Genomic DNA, 15,310 nt, shown 5'->3' with positions numbered 1-15,310 from the left:
CCCACGGTGTGGCCGCACCCTCTTAGGGCCCCACCGCCCTGCCCATCGCTGCAAGGCCACGCCCCCTGTCTCAAGGCCGCCCCGTTTCCTGTGCTGTTTCCCCAGTCTCGCAGCAGCTCCCCAGTAGTTTCGGGGTGGCCGGGGCTTCCGCTCTCCCTGACCCCACCATCCCATTGAAAGACGCAGAGCTGTGGTCGCGGCTGTTTGCACCGAGCTGCGGTGCAACTCTTCCAACCTTTATGGCTAAGCACAGCGGTGGCCCCGGGGCCCCTCACACGCCAAACCCGGCCACAGCCTATGCCCCGGTGAGGTCCAGCCCCAGCTGCTGGAGTCACCGACTCTCTCTTGCGGGGAAGGGAGGCGGGGGCCGCCTCAGTTGTCCAGGCTCATGAGCAGAGCAGTGCCCCTCTTGATCCAGTGATCCGAGGACATGGCTCCAGACCGGAGGTCGATGCCGATGACGAAGGACGCTCGGTCGGAGCTGCCCGCCCGGTTGGGATAGTAATAGCAAGGGCAGGAGTACATGCCTGGGGGGAGGCAGAAGAGCAGGAGTCAGACTCCAGGGGCCTCTGGGAGAACAAGACAGGGGCAGGTGTGCGGGGCTGGGGCAGAGAGTGGGTTAGGATCCAATGGGGGGGGGGGGGCGGGCAGTCCCACCCTTGGCACTCTTCTTGCGGCTCTCTGCTGGCCGGAAGTGGATGGTGGGCATGAGGCAGACCAGTTGCATGGGCTCGGCCTCCACCAAGCAGGAGTTCTTCCGATCCCAGCCGGCACCTTCCAGGTACAGACCACGAACCCAGGCACCGTCCTGAGGGGGCAGGTGGGGAACTTGTCGCCTCTCTCCTCCCCTCTTGTCCAGTTACTTGCCACTTTGGCCTCCCAGCACCCTCCGTCCAGACCCTCTTCTGCCCAGGGCCCCCGGCACATCCGGCTCCCACCTTGGGTGGGTACACGAGATTGCTGTCGTCCACGGTGGAGACGATGAACTCCCAGGAGAGGCTGTCCACTGAAATCTGGGGTGTGAAGTGAGCGTGAGGGAGGGCCCCGGAGCCCGCAGCCTGTGCCCGTCCCCGGCATCCGCGCCCCCTCCCACGGGCCACGTGGCTCACGTTGTTTTGGCGAGCTGAGGCCTGCAGCACAGCGGTGAGGAAGCCCGTGGGAAAGGTGAAGCCGGACAGCCAGAAGATCACGGGCGGCCGGGCGCGGCTAGCCCAGGTCTCAAACTGCTCCACGCGCATGGCCAGGTCCCGGGTCCACGAGGCCAAGGGCTTTTGTGAGGGATACGCCTGGGGGAGGAGGCACTGCGTTCACCATGCATTGACATGCTTGTTTGGAGGGCCTGGAGCAGCTGCGGGAAGACTGTGTGCTGTCAGCCCCTGTTCTCCAACAGCAGTTGGGCAAAGCTCTCCCGAAGCCAGCTCCCACAAGACAGGCGTGAAGCAGCGGCCATTTATTAAAAACAGGGTGAGCACCCCTGATCTGAAACGCCTGGGGCCAGACATGCTGCGGATTCTAGAGTTTTTGGGAATTTGGGATCCCTGCGTAGACTTTTTGCAGTTGCACATCCCTAATCTGAAAATCTGCTCCAAAACTCGGAATTTTTTTTTTTTTTTTTTTTTTGAGGATCATGTTGACACTGAAAAGGTTTCCAATTCTGGTGTCTTTGGGATCAGGCTTTGCGTTTAGGGATGCTCAGTGTGGAAGATTAACCAGGTATCATCCTCTGGTGTCCTGCACCGTTGAAGCATCCCGAGTAGGTCTGTGTGTTAAATCGTGCAGAGTCGGCCAGTGAATGGCAAAGCCAGCTTTCAACCTTGAACCTGTCTGGCTTTGAAGCCCAGGCTCTCTGCAATTCGCCCTGTGCCTCCCTCGCTCCCAGGAGATCTGGGGTGTGGAGAGGGAGCTCAGTGTCAGGGAGGAGCACCAGCGGTGTAATCTTGCCTTTCCCCAGAGCGGAGGCACGTGGGCATCAAAGATGCAGTTGAAAATCTCCTCCAGGCTCGTCGACATGACGATTTGGCCCTGGATGCCTTTCTCGAGGTCTGTCAGTGAGAGGCTGAGCAGGAGGAGGCGGGAGTGTTGGACACGGGGCAGGCCCGGCAGGTACACCCTGCCCGCCCCCCCCCACGCTCCCCCCCGCAGAGCCGCCCACCCGGCGTCTCACAGGATGGTCTCCATGAGCTTGTTGTATCTCTGGATCTCCTGCAGGAGGACCACATTGAGCGGGGAGGGGTCGAGAGCCAGCAGCTTGCGGGTCCCCTCGTAGTCGATCATTTCGGGGATCTTCTGTTTCACATCGGCAGCCAGCTCAAGCACCTGCGGAGGCCGGAGCCGCGGACGTCGGCCCTCCCCGCCCCATGGCTTCCCCGGCCCGGCCGGCCGGCCGCTGTCTCGCCCCTACCTTCTCTTCCCGGCTCTGGCCTCCGGCCCTGGTGGGTGTAACCTGGGGTTGCAGGGAAAGCAGGGTGTCAAAGAGAGTCCGCGCCTCAGTGATCTGGGAGGCCACGTCGGCGTTGGGGTGCTGGCCAAAGGCCTCCGGGGGGTCCATGCTTGGCAACAAGCTGATGTATTCCTTGTAAGAGGCCAGGCTGCCGTCCTTGGGGATGAAGTAGGTCTCCAGCACCGACAGCCTGCGGAGCCAGCATCGTCACCGCCACGTCCCCACCCCCGGTCCTTACTCCAGCTCTGACCGTGCCTCCAGCCCCCTCACCGGTAGGAGGGAGTTGACAGAGCCTGCTCAGAGAAGTAGTCATTGATGTAGGTGGTGAGCAGGCGCCGGTCCCAGTCATCCGTGATGTGGCCGCCGTAGTTGACGCCAGCAATGAGGTACTTGAGTGCGTCCCAGGGCGTCTCCTCGTACTCATCCAGATAGAGGCTCAGCAAGTTCTCCGACACCTGGGGGGGGGAGGGGTGCCAACCCACGACCCCGCCCACAGTCAGGCACAGGCTGTCTGCCAGCGGCGGCGTTCCTGCGGGGACAGGACAGGAGAGAGGGCTGGGCCGAGGGACCCCTGCGGAGCACCAACCTCAAAGTCAGAGTCATTGAAGCCGTAGATGATGTTCCAGCCCAGCTGCAGGAACTTCTTGCGTTCCAGTAACACGGAGTGGAAGAAGCAGAGTGCAAACAGCAGCTTCTTGTACTTGGCGGGTTTGGAGCAGCGGGAAAACTGGAATTCTGACATCAGCTGGTAAAGTCTTGTCATGTTGGCCTTTAGGCCCTGGGGACAACGGAGTTCAAGAGCTCATGAGCATGACAATAAACGTCGTGCTCAGACCTGCCCGTTAGCATCATTAACATCCCTGTCCCTGTGTACGGCTGTGGAGGTTGCTCACTGCACAGAGGCACTGGCTGAAGAGCTGAGCCGAAGCGGAGGCCCAAGGCCTCCCCTGCACGCCCAAGTGTGTGCTCATTCCCAAGGCGGGTGCCCCTCTCTAGGTACACACAGGTGACGGTGAGCGGCCTGCTCCTTCCACTTTTGATCCCCTCAGCCATAATGCTCTTCTTCTTCTAACTCCTTTTTTTTTTTTTTTTTTAAGATTTATTTATTTATTTGAAAGAGCCACAGAGAGACAGAGGCAGTGAGAGAGAGAGCAAGGTCTTCCATCCACTGGTTCATTTCCCAGATGGCTACAACGGTTGGAGGTGTGCCGATCCGAAGCCGGGAGCTTCTTCCGGGTCTCCCATGTGGGTGCAGGGGCCCAAGGACTTGGGCCATCTTCTACTGCTTTCCCAGACTATAGCAGAGAGCTGGAGCGGAAGTGAAGCAGCCGGGTCTCGAACCAGTGCCCTTATGGGATGCTGGCACTGCAGGCGGCGGCTTTACTCACTATGCCATAGCACTGGCCCCTCTTCTTTTCTTTCTTTTTTTTTTTAAAGATGTTTTTATTTAGGAGCTGGCAATGTGGTATAGCAGGTAAAGCTGTTGCCTGCAGTGCTGGCATGGTCCTATATGAGCGCTGGTTCGAGTCCCAGCTGCTCCACTTCCCAATCCAGCTCTCTGCTGTGGCCTAGGAAAGCAGTAGAAGATGGCTCAAAACCTTGGGCCCCTGCACCCTCATGGGAAGACCCAGAGGAAGCTCCCTCTCCCCCTCTCCCCGGCCCCCTCTCCCTCTCCCTCTCCCTCTCCCTCTCCCTCTCCCTCTCCCTCTCCCTCTGTAAAATGGGGATAGTAGCATGTGTTTGTCATGTGTGTTAAGTGATTTGATAAATGCAAGGAACCGCCTTCTAGGATTTGGGCACAAAGAAGAAATAAATGGGTGGGATTGTGTTCCAGAGGGCATTGGAATCAAACAAAGCCACACTGTTGGTGAAGTGCAGGCTGCTGTTTGGCGCTAGAGGGAGAAAGCTAGCCCAGATGACCAGCGGCCGCTGGCTCTCTTCGGCCCCCATACCTTTGGTGGCTCTGTGGTCATCTTGATGCTGGCCTGCAAGATTGAGATGGGGAAGTCTGGGTGGGGGCTGGAGCTGAGCCACAGGCGGAAGGAGGGGTGAGGGTCCTCCACCTGCAGCTGCTCCACCAGCTTGTCCAAGTTAGGCATCCAAGACAGTGACAGGTGGCAGTTTGCCAGGAACACCCAGTGTCCTGCAAGGAGACACCCGGGTTGGTGGAGTAAGCACCTCAGCTCCTCTTCCCCGTGTGTCCCACGGGGCAGTGGGGAAGGCAGGGGCGGTGTCCCCTGCTTGGGGCCACTCCTGGGGCCTTCCGGGCCAGTGAGAGCTGCCCTTCCGAGCTGTGCTTGAGATTGGAGGTCCCGGTGAGGGCTGAGGGCAGGGGTGAAAGAACCGGGTGGACACTGACCCTGAGCCACACCGTCTCGGAGGAGCCGGGCAGCAATGGGGGCTTGGCCCTGGCCCAGGGACAAGGCATGGAAGCGCTGGGCCATGCCTGTGTGCTCTGCCAGCTGCAGCAGGGCGCCGGTGGGGTCCACGCCCGGGGACAGGATGAACACGAGTGGGGAGCGTGGGGTCGAATCCTCCATCACCTGCCGGAAGCACAGGCGTGTCAGGCGGAAGGCCGCGGAGCCCAAGCCAGAGATGGAGGAGGCTGTACGGAGGGAGCGAGCAAGGCGTGGGGCGTTGTGGCGGGGGGGGGGGGGGGGGGATGCAGAGCCACTGACCAGCTTCATGTTTAGCACCGGAGGCTCAACGAAGCGGGAGCCTAGGTTGGAGACGATGAAGGAGGTGACGCAGAAGGCCACCCGGTCCTGGCGCAGGGAGCGGACAATCAGCATGCGCTGCATCTCGTTGCAGGCGTTTTCCCACTCACCTGGGGATGGGCGGAGAGTGAGCCCGCAGACCCGGGGAAGGCAGGTGCACCGGCCGGCCAAGGGGGGCCGAGGAGAGGGCAGACGCTGAGGGGAGGGAAGGAGGAGAGAGGCAGGGAGCCCGGCTACCTGGCAGCATGGCCTTCTCGGGGGCAGCATTGGTGTACCACAGGTGCCAGTCCCGCGGGTACTGCTCAAAGGAGTTCATGAGCCCGTGGAAGTTGGTCAGTTTGTCCAGCTCTGTGATGTTATCCCAGTAGGCATCTGCCAGCCAGCTCGTACACGGGTTATCCATTTGGCCTTCCCGATCCAGGACCTTTCGGGGAAGGAGAGAGGAGAAAGGGATTGGCTGGGAACAGCTCCGAGGTGTCCCCAGCCGGCGCTGTGGCACAGCAGGTGAAGCTGCGGCTTGTGATACCAGCATCCCGTGGGGGGTTCCCGTTTGAGTCACAACTGCCGCCGCACTTCTGCTTTTTCTTCTCTTTTCAATGTTTATTTATTTATTTGAAAGCCAGAGTTAGAGCGAGCGTGAGAACGAGAGCGAGAGTGAGAGTGAGAAAGAATCTTCCACCTGCTGGTTCATTCCCAAAATGGCCACAATGGCCGTGGCTGGGCCAGGCCAAAGCCAGGAACCTGGAACTTGAACTTGAGCTCATGAGGGAAGCCAGTGTCACAGGTGGTGGCTTAACCCGCTGCACCACAAGAATGGAATTCCTGGCTCCTGGCTTTAGCCTGCCCAGGCCTGTTGCAGTTATTTGAGGAGCGAACCAGTAGATAGGTCTCTCTCTAAGTCACTCTGACTGTCCCTCTATCGCTCTGCCTTGCAAGAAAAAAAATTTTTATTTTGTAGAAACCGGTGTTCATTTTCCATCAACCTCTTTTCCACTTTTGCTTCAGAGCAGCTTCAGAGTGGTGTTCCCATTCCGTGGCCTGAGCAGTGGGAGCTGCGGCCCAGGCTCCAGTGGGGAACAGCTGAGTAGGCACAGGGGGCGTGTGCACGCCTTCGGACCAGTCTGCGACCTCAGGGTGAGCAGCAGGGCCGTCCCTTCCCCCTGAAACTCCTCTTCGGTCACAGCTTTTTCAGTGGCGGTCTGCTCTTCTCTTTCGATCTCTTCAGGGTCTCTGCAGAAGGGTAGATCAGGCAGGAACTCCTACAGGTGTTCACGGGAGACGGCACCACGCATGCGCAGAACCTCCGGGGCCAGCATCTACATCAGACCCACTGGGTGGGCTCCCTCATTGTGGCGTGGACGGCAACGTCGCAGGCAGGTTCACCTAACACGCCTCTGCGAGAGGCTGGTGGGCAGCCCTGGGGTCAGGGAAGGTTCCAGGCGCAAAGCGGCCAGCGAGAGGAGCAGCAACCTTCAGCCCAGCCCTCTGGCCAGTGTTCCTGGAGGACACCACACGGACAGCAGCAGGGTTTCCAAGGGCAACCATGGCACGAGCCGCCCATGGAGGCTTCCCCCAGGTCCCCTTCAGGTGGGCGGTGTAGATGCCATCCGTTTCCCTTTCTTGATGCACTGCTCCATGTGGAAGGCAAGGCGGATGCCACCCAGGCGGGCGCCTGCTGCCAGGAGCCTGAGGACACCCCTCCTTCATCGGCAGGACAGCAAGTGGTCTGACATGACAGCCATATGGACCCTTTGCCGGATAGTAGGCAAAAGTCTTTTTTTAAAGTCATATTTCCCTTTTTATTTATTTATTTATTTATTTTTATTTATTTATTTATTTATTCATTTATATATTTTTTACTGAGAGCGAAAAATCCAAGATAGGTCTCACAGGAAACAGAATGAAGAGCCGAATCCAGGAACCCAGGCTGGAAGAGAGCTCACCTTCCCTGGGCACTACCCTGCGATGGTACAGTTCAACTTTAGGAAGCTGGCGCCCTCTGGTGGCTGCCGTGTAATAACGTCTCCAACCATAAGAACTTCAATTGGTAGCCTCTCCCTTCAGGGAAGTACAAACTCTTCATCCTTCTACCCATCCACCCATCCACCCATCCATCCTCATTCCTTAGAACAAATGTCTACTGCCAGCCAGTGATTTGTTTAAAGCAGTTGGGATGCATCACTGAACTAAAAGGACAAATCTCTCTGCCTTGAGAAGCTTGTTTTTCCACCATGGGATTATGGACCCATGGACAGATTATGAACCAAAAACATAACAAATAGGCAAACTGTCTGGCACGCTAGGGATGGCAGTGCCACGGGAAAGCAGGATGAGCTGGAGGGTAAGGGGGGTTGGGAGTGCTGGGGTATTCTGAAGTGCTAAGATGAGGGTCTGCTGCAGGTGAGGCTTGAATTCCAGAGAGGGACCAAGTGCACAGCTGGGGGGGGGGGTCGTCTCCTAGCAGAAGGCGCAGCCAATGCAGAGGCCCTGGGGGCTGGGCAGTAGGGGACAACATCACTGAGGGCATCCCGCCAAAGCGGTGTCCATGTCAAAAGGACCTCCCTGAGGGTGGCCGTGCAACCTTGGGGTTAAGATGCCCACATCCCCTATGAGAGTGCCTGGGCTCAGTGCCTGGCCCCAGCTCCCAATTCTGGCTTCCTGCTGATGCAGACCCTGGGAGGCAGCAGGTGACAGCTCAAGTGGCTGGGTCCTTGTCACCCTTGTGGGAGACCTGGATGGAGTTCCCAGGACCCAGCCATCTCTCGGGCATCTGGGGAGTGAACCAGTGGGTGGGAGCTCTGTCTGTCGGTCTGATTGTCTGTCTCTGTCTCTGACTCCAAAAAAAAAAAAAAAAAAAAAAAGGCAGAAACAAACACAGGACAAAAAGGATCTCTCTGGGTGCCGTGTTGAAGTTTGGGGTGGGACTGGGGGCGTTGGGAGGCTGCTGCTAACGTCCAGGCGAGAGGTGAAGTGGGAGTGGCAAAGGGAGGGGAGCTGCTGCCAGGAGGTGGGGGTGGCCTGGCCTCCGGGTTGGCTGACGGCCTTCAGGGCTCACTTGAGGTTCACGGATGTGGATTGACAGTGAGTTCAGTGTGGGTGTGTTTTTCCACAGCCACGTTCAGCTGCGTGGGCCATAGGGGGACAGGGGAAGGAAGGGCTGGGTCCAGCCAGGGCGCTGGTTTTGCCAAGCGCAAGGAGATGCGTGGCAGGTTACCCCTATGGCCCTGGGAGCTTGGCAGGCACCTGCTCCCGGTGTGGTTTTTCTCAGCTCACTCACCAGAGCCTCAGGCCTGACCCTCTGGGCTGAGGGTCTTCACCACACAGCCCTGCCCCCGCCCCCGCCCTGAGGCTGGGAGGCGCCCTGTGCCCCACTCACCACACCCCCGCGGAGAAAGAAGCTGTACTCGTCCATGTTGAGCTTGCCCGAAGTCTCCAGGATTTTGGCACACATGTGGAAACTGAACAGTAGCTTGTGGCGCTCGAAAAGGGTGCGGCAGGTGTACCTGGGGGGGGGGGGGGCGGGGCACTCATACTCACGGAGGGGGACCCTTCGGTGACAAGCCTCACGGAGAAAAAGGGCTTAGTACAGCGTGGAATCCAAACCTCACGGGGAAACAGCCCAGGACGAGGCTGGAGAGAAGCCGGGATTTTCCGCAGATTACTCCCCCTGCTACCCTGCCAGGCCCCCAGCTGAGCCCTGACAACGCTGAGAGGAGTCCCTGACCTTGAGGGGGTGGGGGTGGCAGTGCTGGAGCGTGACACAGCGACCTGAGAGCATCGGTTAGTAGACTGTGATGAACCGCCCGAGGGGCGAGAGCACAGCGCCCCGGGTTGGGCTCACAGCGGTAGCAGAAGCAGAGTGAGAAGAGGGCGGTGCACAGAGCAGGCTGAGGTGGGGCGGGGGGCACCAGGGGCCTTGAGGCCTGCAGGCGAGGACAGGGTCTGACTTGCGGGCAGCCGCGGGAGGCCAGATGGAGAGGGGCGAGGGGAGAGGCAGGACGGTGGGCCTGTTGGAGGCTGGGGGTGGAAGGCCTGCACTACCGTCTCGGGTGGGGCAGAGAGCAGGGGGTGGGGGAGCGTGCGTGGCACTTTACAGAGACTCATGAGCAGAACCTGCCACCCTCCGGGACAACCTGGCATGGGTGACTGGGGGGTGGGCGTCGGCGCCATCCAGGGACACGCACCTTGAAGGAGGAGGGAAGACCAGGAGCTTGGCCTGCAGCGAGTGGAACTCGAGGGGCGGCCTGTGGGCTGCCCAAGTCGAGAAGGCAAGCACCTTGCTGCTCCGAGGGGGGACCCCCAGACCGGGAGCAGCCCTTGGGGGCTTGTTAGAGATGCAAGGTCTTGGGCCCCTCCCCGGACCCCCTGGATCCGAATCAGTGCCTGAACAAGGCCCCATCCCCACTCCACCCTAACCACCCAGTGCCCACCAACACCAAGAAGAACTGCTACAGGGGACAGCTCACGGCCAAGGCCGGCGTTCCAGGGGCGGCTGCAGACCTGTAGACGGCGTAGGTGTGGTAGTCGTTGAGGTAGTCTATGCGGTCCTCCAGTTTGTTGCTACGGTGGCTCTTGTCTATGCTGAGCACGAAGAGGCTGATGTAGGCGTCCAGCGAGAACTGGTACATGGGGTCGATGTGGCCCATGTCATTGAGCACAAAGAACAGCACGGACGCCCGCTGGGCACACGGACGGTAAGCCTGCGGACGGACAGACGGACGGGCGGGCGGCGGTCAGGGCCTCCCCCCGGGGGGGTGTGCTTCCCCCCTGGGAGGGCGCTCACCTCGCGGGCGCTCACCTCGCGGGCTATGTCGATGTTGATCTCCGTGGTCTCGCTGGTTTCCAGCTGCTCCGTCACCTCCGCGGCCGTCACCTTGGAGGTCCGCAGGGTGTTCACCAGCTGCACGTCGTCCAGCAGGGAGCCCGTGGCCTCGTTCAGAAGCCTGGTGGGGGGGAGGGGGCAGCCAGCAGGCACTTGGACCAAGTAGCTGGGTGGGGGCTCTGGGCGGAGCGAAGGGACCCCCCCATCAGCTCCCCTGGGGATGCCGGTTGGGAGTGGCCCCTGGGCCTGCAGGAGGGAAGGTCAAGGTCTCACCGGAGGATCTCGTCCTCCAGCTCCTTGAGCTTCCTCTTGCCGGCGGCAATGTTGATGACCAGCGAGTCCTTCTGCTCCTCCAGCTCAGGCCGCTCCTTCCGGACCACAATGCCTAGCAGCTGGGCCTCCAGACCCTGTGGTGAGGGGCTTACCCTGTAACCTCTGCCCTCCCCACCCCTGCGCACCCAAGACCCTCCAGTGTCCATCTCCCCCAGCTCTGCAGCCCCTCACTCCAGCTCAGCCCAGGCGCGGGCCCCCACCCACCTGTTCTTTAACGGCAAAGTTCACAATGGTAGTCTTGGCTGAGGTCTCTGGGCTGTAGTGGGGGTTGGAGAGCTTGGTGGTGATGTAGAAACGGAAATTGGGGTTGTATTCCACCTCCTTATCTCCAATGCGGATCAGCAGCCGACCACCTGCAAGGACAAAGACATCAGGTGACCTGGAGTGGGCTGAGCCATTCAAAGGCATCCAGGGGCTGTGCCTAGCCCTGCCCTAAAGGGCCCAGCCCAGCACTGTCTGAACGGAGGGACAGCTAAGCAGAGGACACAGCCAGCGAGCCACCTTTTCCTCCCAGGTGGGCTGCCAGGCTGGTCTCCAGCTCATGTCCCACGACCCAACCCCACAATCAGCTCAGGCCCTGACCAATTCGGGAGACGGATTTGTTGAGCACTGGGTTGAGCGAGGGGTCCAGATATTCCTGCACATTCTGGAGCAGCACTGGGTATCCAAACTGGATGGCCTTTTCCAGGACTCGAAGGTAGTCGCTCATCTGCAGGTCAATGATCCTGAGGCCCTGGAGCACAGGGAGAAGATGGGATCCCCAGGGAGGAAACAGCCCACGGGCAGGGGCTCGGGAAGGGTCAAGGTGACAAGACCAGCCCCACACTCTCCATCTGCACCTGGTTTCCTTCCATGTTCTTGATCCATTTCAAGGCCTGGGCCTGAGGGTCAATCATCAGGGCCCACCTGCAGGAGGAAGAGTCAGTCAAAGGCAGGCTTGGGCCAGTGCTGTGGCACAGCAGTGAAAGCCATCGCCTGAGATGCCGGCCTCCCAGATGGGCGCCGGTTCGAGTCCTGGCTGCTCCATGTCCAATCCAGCTCCCTGCTAATGGCCTGGGAAAAGCAGCGGAAGGTGGCCCAAGTGTTTGTGCCATAACCACCCATGTAGGAGAGCCCGGATGAAGCTCCTGGCTCCTGGCTCCAGCCTGGCCCAGCCCTGGCCACCGAACCAGTGGATAGAAGATTCTCTTTCTCTGTAACTCAGACTTTTCAAATAAATAAATCTTTGGAAAAAAAAAAGAGAGAGAGAGAGAGAGAGGCTGGGGACCTCCCCTGCAGCCTCCTCACCTGTTGCCACGAGTGACGATGATGCCGTTCTCAGTGGAGAAGGCGTCCGAAGGCAACCCCTGGATGTTCCAGTCCCGGACTTTGGTAGGGTTGGACAGGAAGTTTTCGATGGCAAAGCGAGGTGAGCAAGGAACCTGAAGCTCCCAGATCTGAGGAGAGAAGAGCCCCGGCCCCCCCAGTCCAGCAGCTCCCGCCCCCTCGCCCGGCCCCCTTTAGAGCCCGGCCCCCAGCCCCGGCCTGAGCCACGGCTCACCTTCCTGATCCAGATCTGGTTGACGATCTCATCCCGGTAGTTGGTCAGGAAGGGCCCCATGTAGGACAGGAAGGCGGCTGCCAGCAGACAGTCACCCACCAGGTAGCCCAGGTCCTCCTCCAGGCCCTGGTGGGTGGCAGGGAGGTGTAAGCTCTTGGGCCCCCAGCCCTATGGGAGATTCTGGGGGATGCTTCCAGGCGAGGCTTCTCTCAGACATTGCTCTCAACTCTGACCTGGCTCTGGTGAGTTTTGAGGTCCCCGCCTCCAGCAGCAGTGCTCACATCTGGGGGACAAGGCCTGACTCGTGAAGCCAGGAGTACCCTGAGGGTCGAGACGAGGTGGCCCGTGCCTGCTCCCTCCCAGAACACTGAAGCAGACCCCACCAGCTGCACCCGGGTGTCCCCCACTCTCCCAGAATGCGCCTCGCTCGGAAGGGGGTGGGTTTCGTGGTGCTGGTGGGGGGTGGGTTTCGTGGCGCTGGCGGGCTGAGAGGGAGGTGAGCCGGGGGCCTCCACGGGGCTCACCTTCACCGTCTCCTCCCAGCGGGCCTTCTCGCCGGCCAGCCCGGACACCAGCATGCCGGCTCGCTCCAGCTTCAGCTCCATCTCCTCAGACTTCTTGCGCAGCTCCTCCTTCTGGGCCAGCTTCTCGTCGTACTGCTTCTTCAGCATCTCCAGCTTCTCCGCCACCTGGGTGGGATCGGGGACCGGGGCCTCAGACACAGGACTCGAGGCCAGTTTGTTCCGGCTCAGGTCACGACTCCGTCAGGTAGCTGGAGGACCCATGGGTGAAGGAAGAACAAGACTGACCCTTTAGGGTTGCCGTCAAGGGGAAGTGAGATCGAACAAGGGGGATGAGTTTTCTTCCCCTCCCTGCCAGGCGCTCCTTGGTCACGAAGCTCAAGGCTGGGGAGGGACGCGAGCTCCTGAGACCGAAGGCAGCGCACAAGAGAGGAGCAGACAGCTCAGCAAGGACCGCCACGCCCACCTGAGGGGGCGGGGGGGGGGGCTTGAGAAAGGACGAGAGAGCTGGGAATGATCCCAGGAGCAGTTAGGGAGAGGAAGAGAGGGAGCCCGTTCCAGAGAAAGGCCCAAGCAGCTGTTGGGGCGCTGCAAGTCCTGCCTCCGCTTCCAACCCAGCTTCCTGCTAATGCCCCTCCTGGGAGGCAGCAGATGAACAGCCCAAGGACGCGGGTTCCTGTCACCAAGTGGGAGACTTGGATGGGGTTCCTGGCTCCTGGCTTTGGCCTGGAGCTATTGTGGGCATCTGGGGAGTGAAAGGAAGATTTCTCTCTCTCTCTCTCGTAAATACATATTTTAAAAAAAAAAAGAAAAAGGTCCAAGTGCCACAGCAGAGATGGCCGTCGGGGAAGGGACCGTGCATCCTGGAGTGGACGTCGCCGCCCTGTGAGCTCGGCTGAGGCTGGAAATGTCACCTGAATCTGAGGTCTACGGGGCTGGGTACGACTGGCGAGGCGTCACCTGGGACACTGCATCCCACCTCGGGGGTCTTTGGTTTGAGCCCCAGCTCTGCTTCCTGCTAATGCACACCTTGGGAGGCAGCAATTGGTGACCCACGTGGGAGACCCAAACAGTTCTGTGTTCCTGGCTTCAGCCTGGCCCAGCCCCAGCTGTTGGAGGCGTTCGGGGAGTGAACCAGTAGATGGACGCTCTCTTTCCTTCTCATCTCTGTGTCTCTGTCTCTCTGCCTTTTTTTTTTTTTTTTTTTTTGGACAGGCGGAGTGGACAGTGAGAGAGAGAGACAGAGAGAAAGGTCTTCCTTTGCCGTTGGTTCACCCTCCAATGGCCGCCGTGGCTGGCGCACTGTGGCCGGTGCACCGCGCTGATCAGAAGCCAGGAGCCAGGTACTTATCCTGGTCTCCCATGGGGTGCAGGGCCCAAGCACTTGGGTCATCCTCCACTGCACTCCCGGGCCACAGCAGAGAGCTGGATTGGAAGAGGAGCAACCAGGACAGAATCTGGCGCCCCGACCGGGACTAGAACCCTGTGTGCCGGCGCCGCTAGGTGGAGGATTAGCCTAGTGAGCCACGGCGCTGGCTTCCCCAGCAAGTTTCAACCTCTCGGAGCCTCATCTGGGTTGCTGTGCAAAACGGATAAACCTGGGCTACCGCACGATGCTGAGGGCAAAGTGAACAAGCGCTACCAGGGCCCAGGAACACTCCAAATAATGTAGTCCCAAAGTGAAGATTCAAAATATCACCCTGAATGACAGGACCACTCACAGTGCGCCTTGGTGGCAATCTAGTGGAAGGATGAACATCTAAAGAAAGAAGGGGTCACGCAGAAGGGGTTTGGTTGGCTGGACAGCTCAGAGGGAACACTGGCTGGAGGCACCACTTACTTAAAGTCAAAGAAAAGACCTTGAGGGGGGCCGGTGCTGTGGTGTAGCAGGTAAAGCTGCCGACTGCAGTGCTGGCATCCCACATGGGTGCCAGTTCCAGTCCCAGCTGCTCCACTTTCAATCCAACGCTCTGCTATGGCCTGGGAAAGCAGAACAAGATGGCCCAAGTCCTTGCTGCCACCCACGTGGGAGACCTGGAAGGAGCTCCTGGCTCCTGGCTTTGGATTGGCCCATCTCTGGCTGTTGCAGCCGTTTGGGGAGTGAACCAGCAGATGGAAGACCTCTCTCTCTGCCTCTCCTCTCTGACTTTCAAATAAATAAACAAATCTTAAAAAAGAAAAGAAAAGAAAAGGCTATGAGGAAAAGGCACAGCCCCCCACTCACGTTTTCTGTGCTCAGTCCCAGTCCCTTGGGGCAAACTACTTTTTAACCATTTCTCTCCTCACTTCTGGTGCTGTCTCCAGGTATCTGAACAACATGCTCATGCCACTGGGTTGTTTTTTTTTTTTAATATTTTAATCTCTTTGCAGTTTTAACCTTTTTAATTAAGAAACTATCATGAAAATGTTCAAGCCTGGAAAACACATCAGCTAGATATAACAGTGGTTAAATGTTGCTATATTTATTTCATCTACTTATTTTTTTTTTTTGCCAGAGTATGTTAACATAAATTACAAACTCAGGAAATTTCAAGTGTAAATACTTCATAACCCATCTCTGAAAAATAATAATTAGGAGATTTTCCTACATCATCATACCTAATGTCATTTTTAAAAAAGATTTGTTTATTTGAAAAGCAGAGAGAGAGGGAGAGAGAGAGAGATCTGCCATTTGCTGGTTCATTCTCCAAATGACTACAACAGCTAGGGCTGGGACAGGCTGAAATCAGAAGCCAGGAACTCCACTGTGGTCTCCCACGTGGGTGCCTTGGGTCATCATCTGCTGCCTTCCCAGACACAATAGCAAGGAGCTGAATGGGAAGTGGAACAGCCAGGACTCCAATAGGCACTCCGATATGGGATGCCAGTGACAACACAGGCTGCAGCTTAACTCACTGCACCGTAGTGCTGGCCCCTTATTTTATAAAGTATTTTTTA

General features: G+C 58.7%; 1 protein-coding gene and 1 long non-coding RNA gene across 5 annotated transcripts in view; one reads left to right on the top strand and one right to left on the bottom strand.

Moving 5' to 3' along the window:
* Positions 1-194: 194 nt before the first annotated feature.
* The window catches only part of DNAH2 (dynein axonemal heavy chain 2), a 119,860-nt gene continuing 104,744 nt past the window's right edge, over positions 195-15,310 (bottom strand). For 3 of the 4 annotated variants that reach the window (XM_051825206.2, XM_008270771.4, XM_051825209.2), the window contains 23 exons: positions 12,377-12,541; positions 11,853-11,978; positions 11,600-11,748; positions 11,152-11,218; positions 10,895-11,045; positions 10,517-10,665; positions 10,253-10,386; positions 9,956-10,100; positions 9,658-9,857; positions 8,534-8,660; positions 5,395-5,581; positions 5,119-5,267; positions 4,800-4,983; positions 4,393-4,583; positions 3,027-3,218; positions 2,711-2,895; positions 2,402-2,630; positions 2,165-2,316; positions 1,942-2,056; positions 1,110-1,286; positions 939-1,013; positions 658-808; positions 195-527 (listed from right to left, as the gene is read on the bottom strand). In XM_051825206.2, coding sequence (XP_051681166.2) covers positions 373-527; positions 658-808; positions 939-1,013; positions 1,110-1,286; positions 1,942-2,056; positions 2,165-2,316; positions 2,402-2,630; positions 2,711-2,895; positions 3,027-3,218; positions 4,393-4,583; positions 4,800-4,983; positions 5,119-5,267; positions 5,395-5,581; positions 8,534-8,660; positions 9,658-9,857; positions 9,956-10,100; positions 10,253-10,386; positions 10,517-10,665; positions 10,895-11,045; positions 11,152-11,218; positions 11,600-11,748; positions 11,853-11,978; positions 12,377-12,541 — 3,555 coding nt within the window. In that variant the 3' untranslated portion in view covers positions 195-372. Of the gene's footprint in view, positions 528-657; positions 809-938; positions 1,014-1,109; positions 1,287-1,941; positions 2,057-2,152; positions 2,317-2,401; positions 2,631-2,710; positions 2,896-3,026; positions 3,219-4,392; positions 4,584-4,799; positions 4,984-5,118; positions 5,268-5,394; positions 5,582-8,533; positions 8,661-9,657; positions 9,858-9,955; positions 10,101-10,252; positions 10,387-10,516; positions 10,666-10,894; positions 11,046-11,151; positions 11,219-11,599; positions 11,749-11,852; positions 11,979-12,376; positions 12,542-15,310 lie in introns of those variants that run through there. The other variant, XM_051825208.2, reaches the window with a different exon arrangement.
* LOC138846201 (uncharacterized) lies at positions 5,576-8,043 on the top strand. Its single transcript, XR_011383653.1, has 2 exons — positions 5,576-6,291; positions 6,383-8,043. It is a non-coding gene; the product is annotated as an uncharacterized lncRNA (long non-coding RNA).

This window comes from Oryctolagus cuniculus, chromosome 17, assembly GCF_964237555.1.
Source record: "Oryctolagus cuniculus chromosome 17, mOryCun1.1, whole genome shotgun sequence".
NCBI classification, from domain to species: Eukaryota; Metazoa; Chordata; class Mammalia; order Lagomorpha; family Leporidae; genus Oryctolagus; species Oryctolagus cuniculus.
The sequence above is the reverse complement of the archived record's forward strand: the minus strand, read 5'-3'. Positions and strand labels throughout refer to the sequence as shown.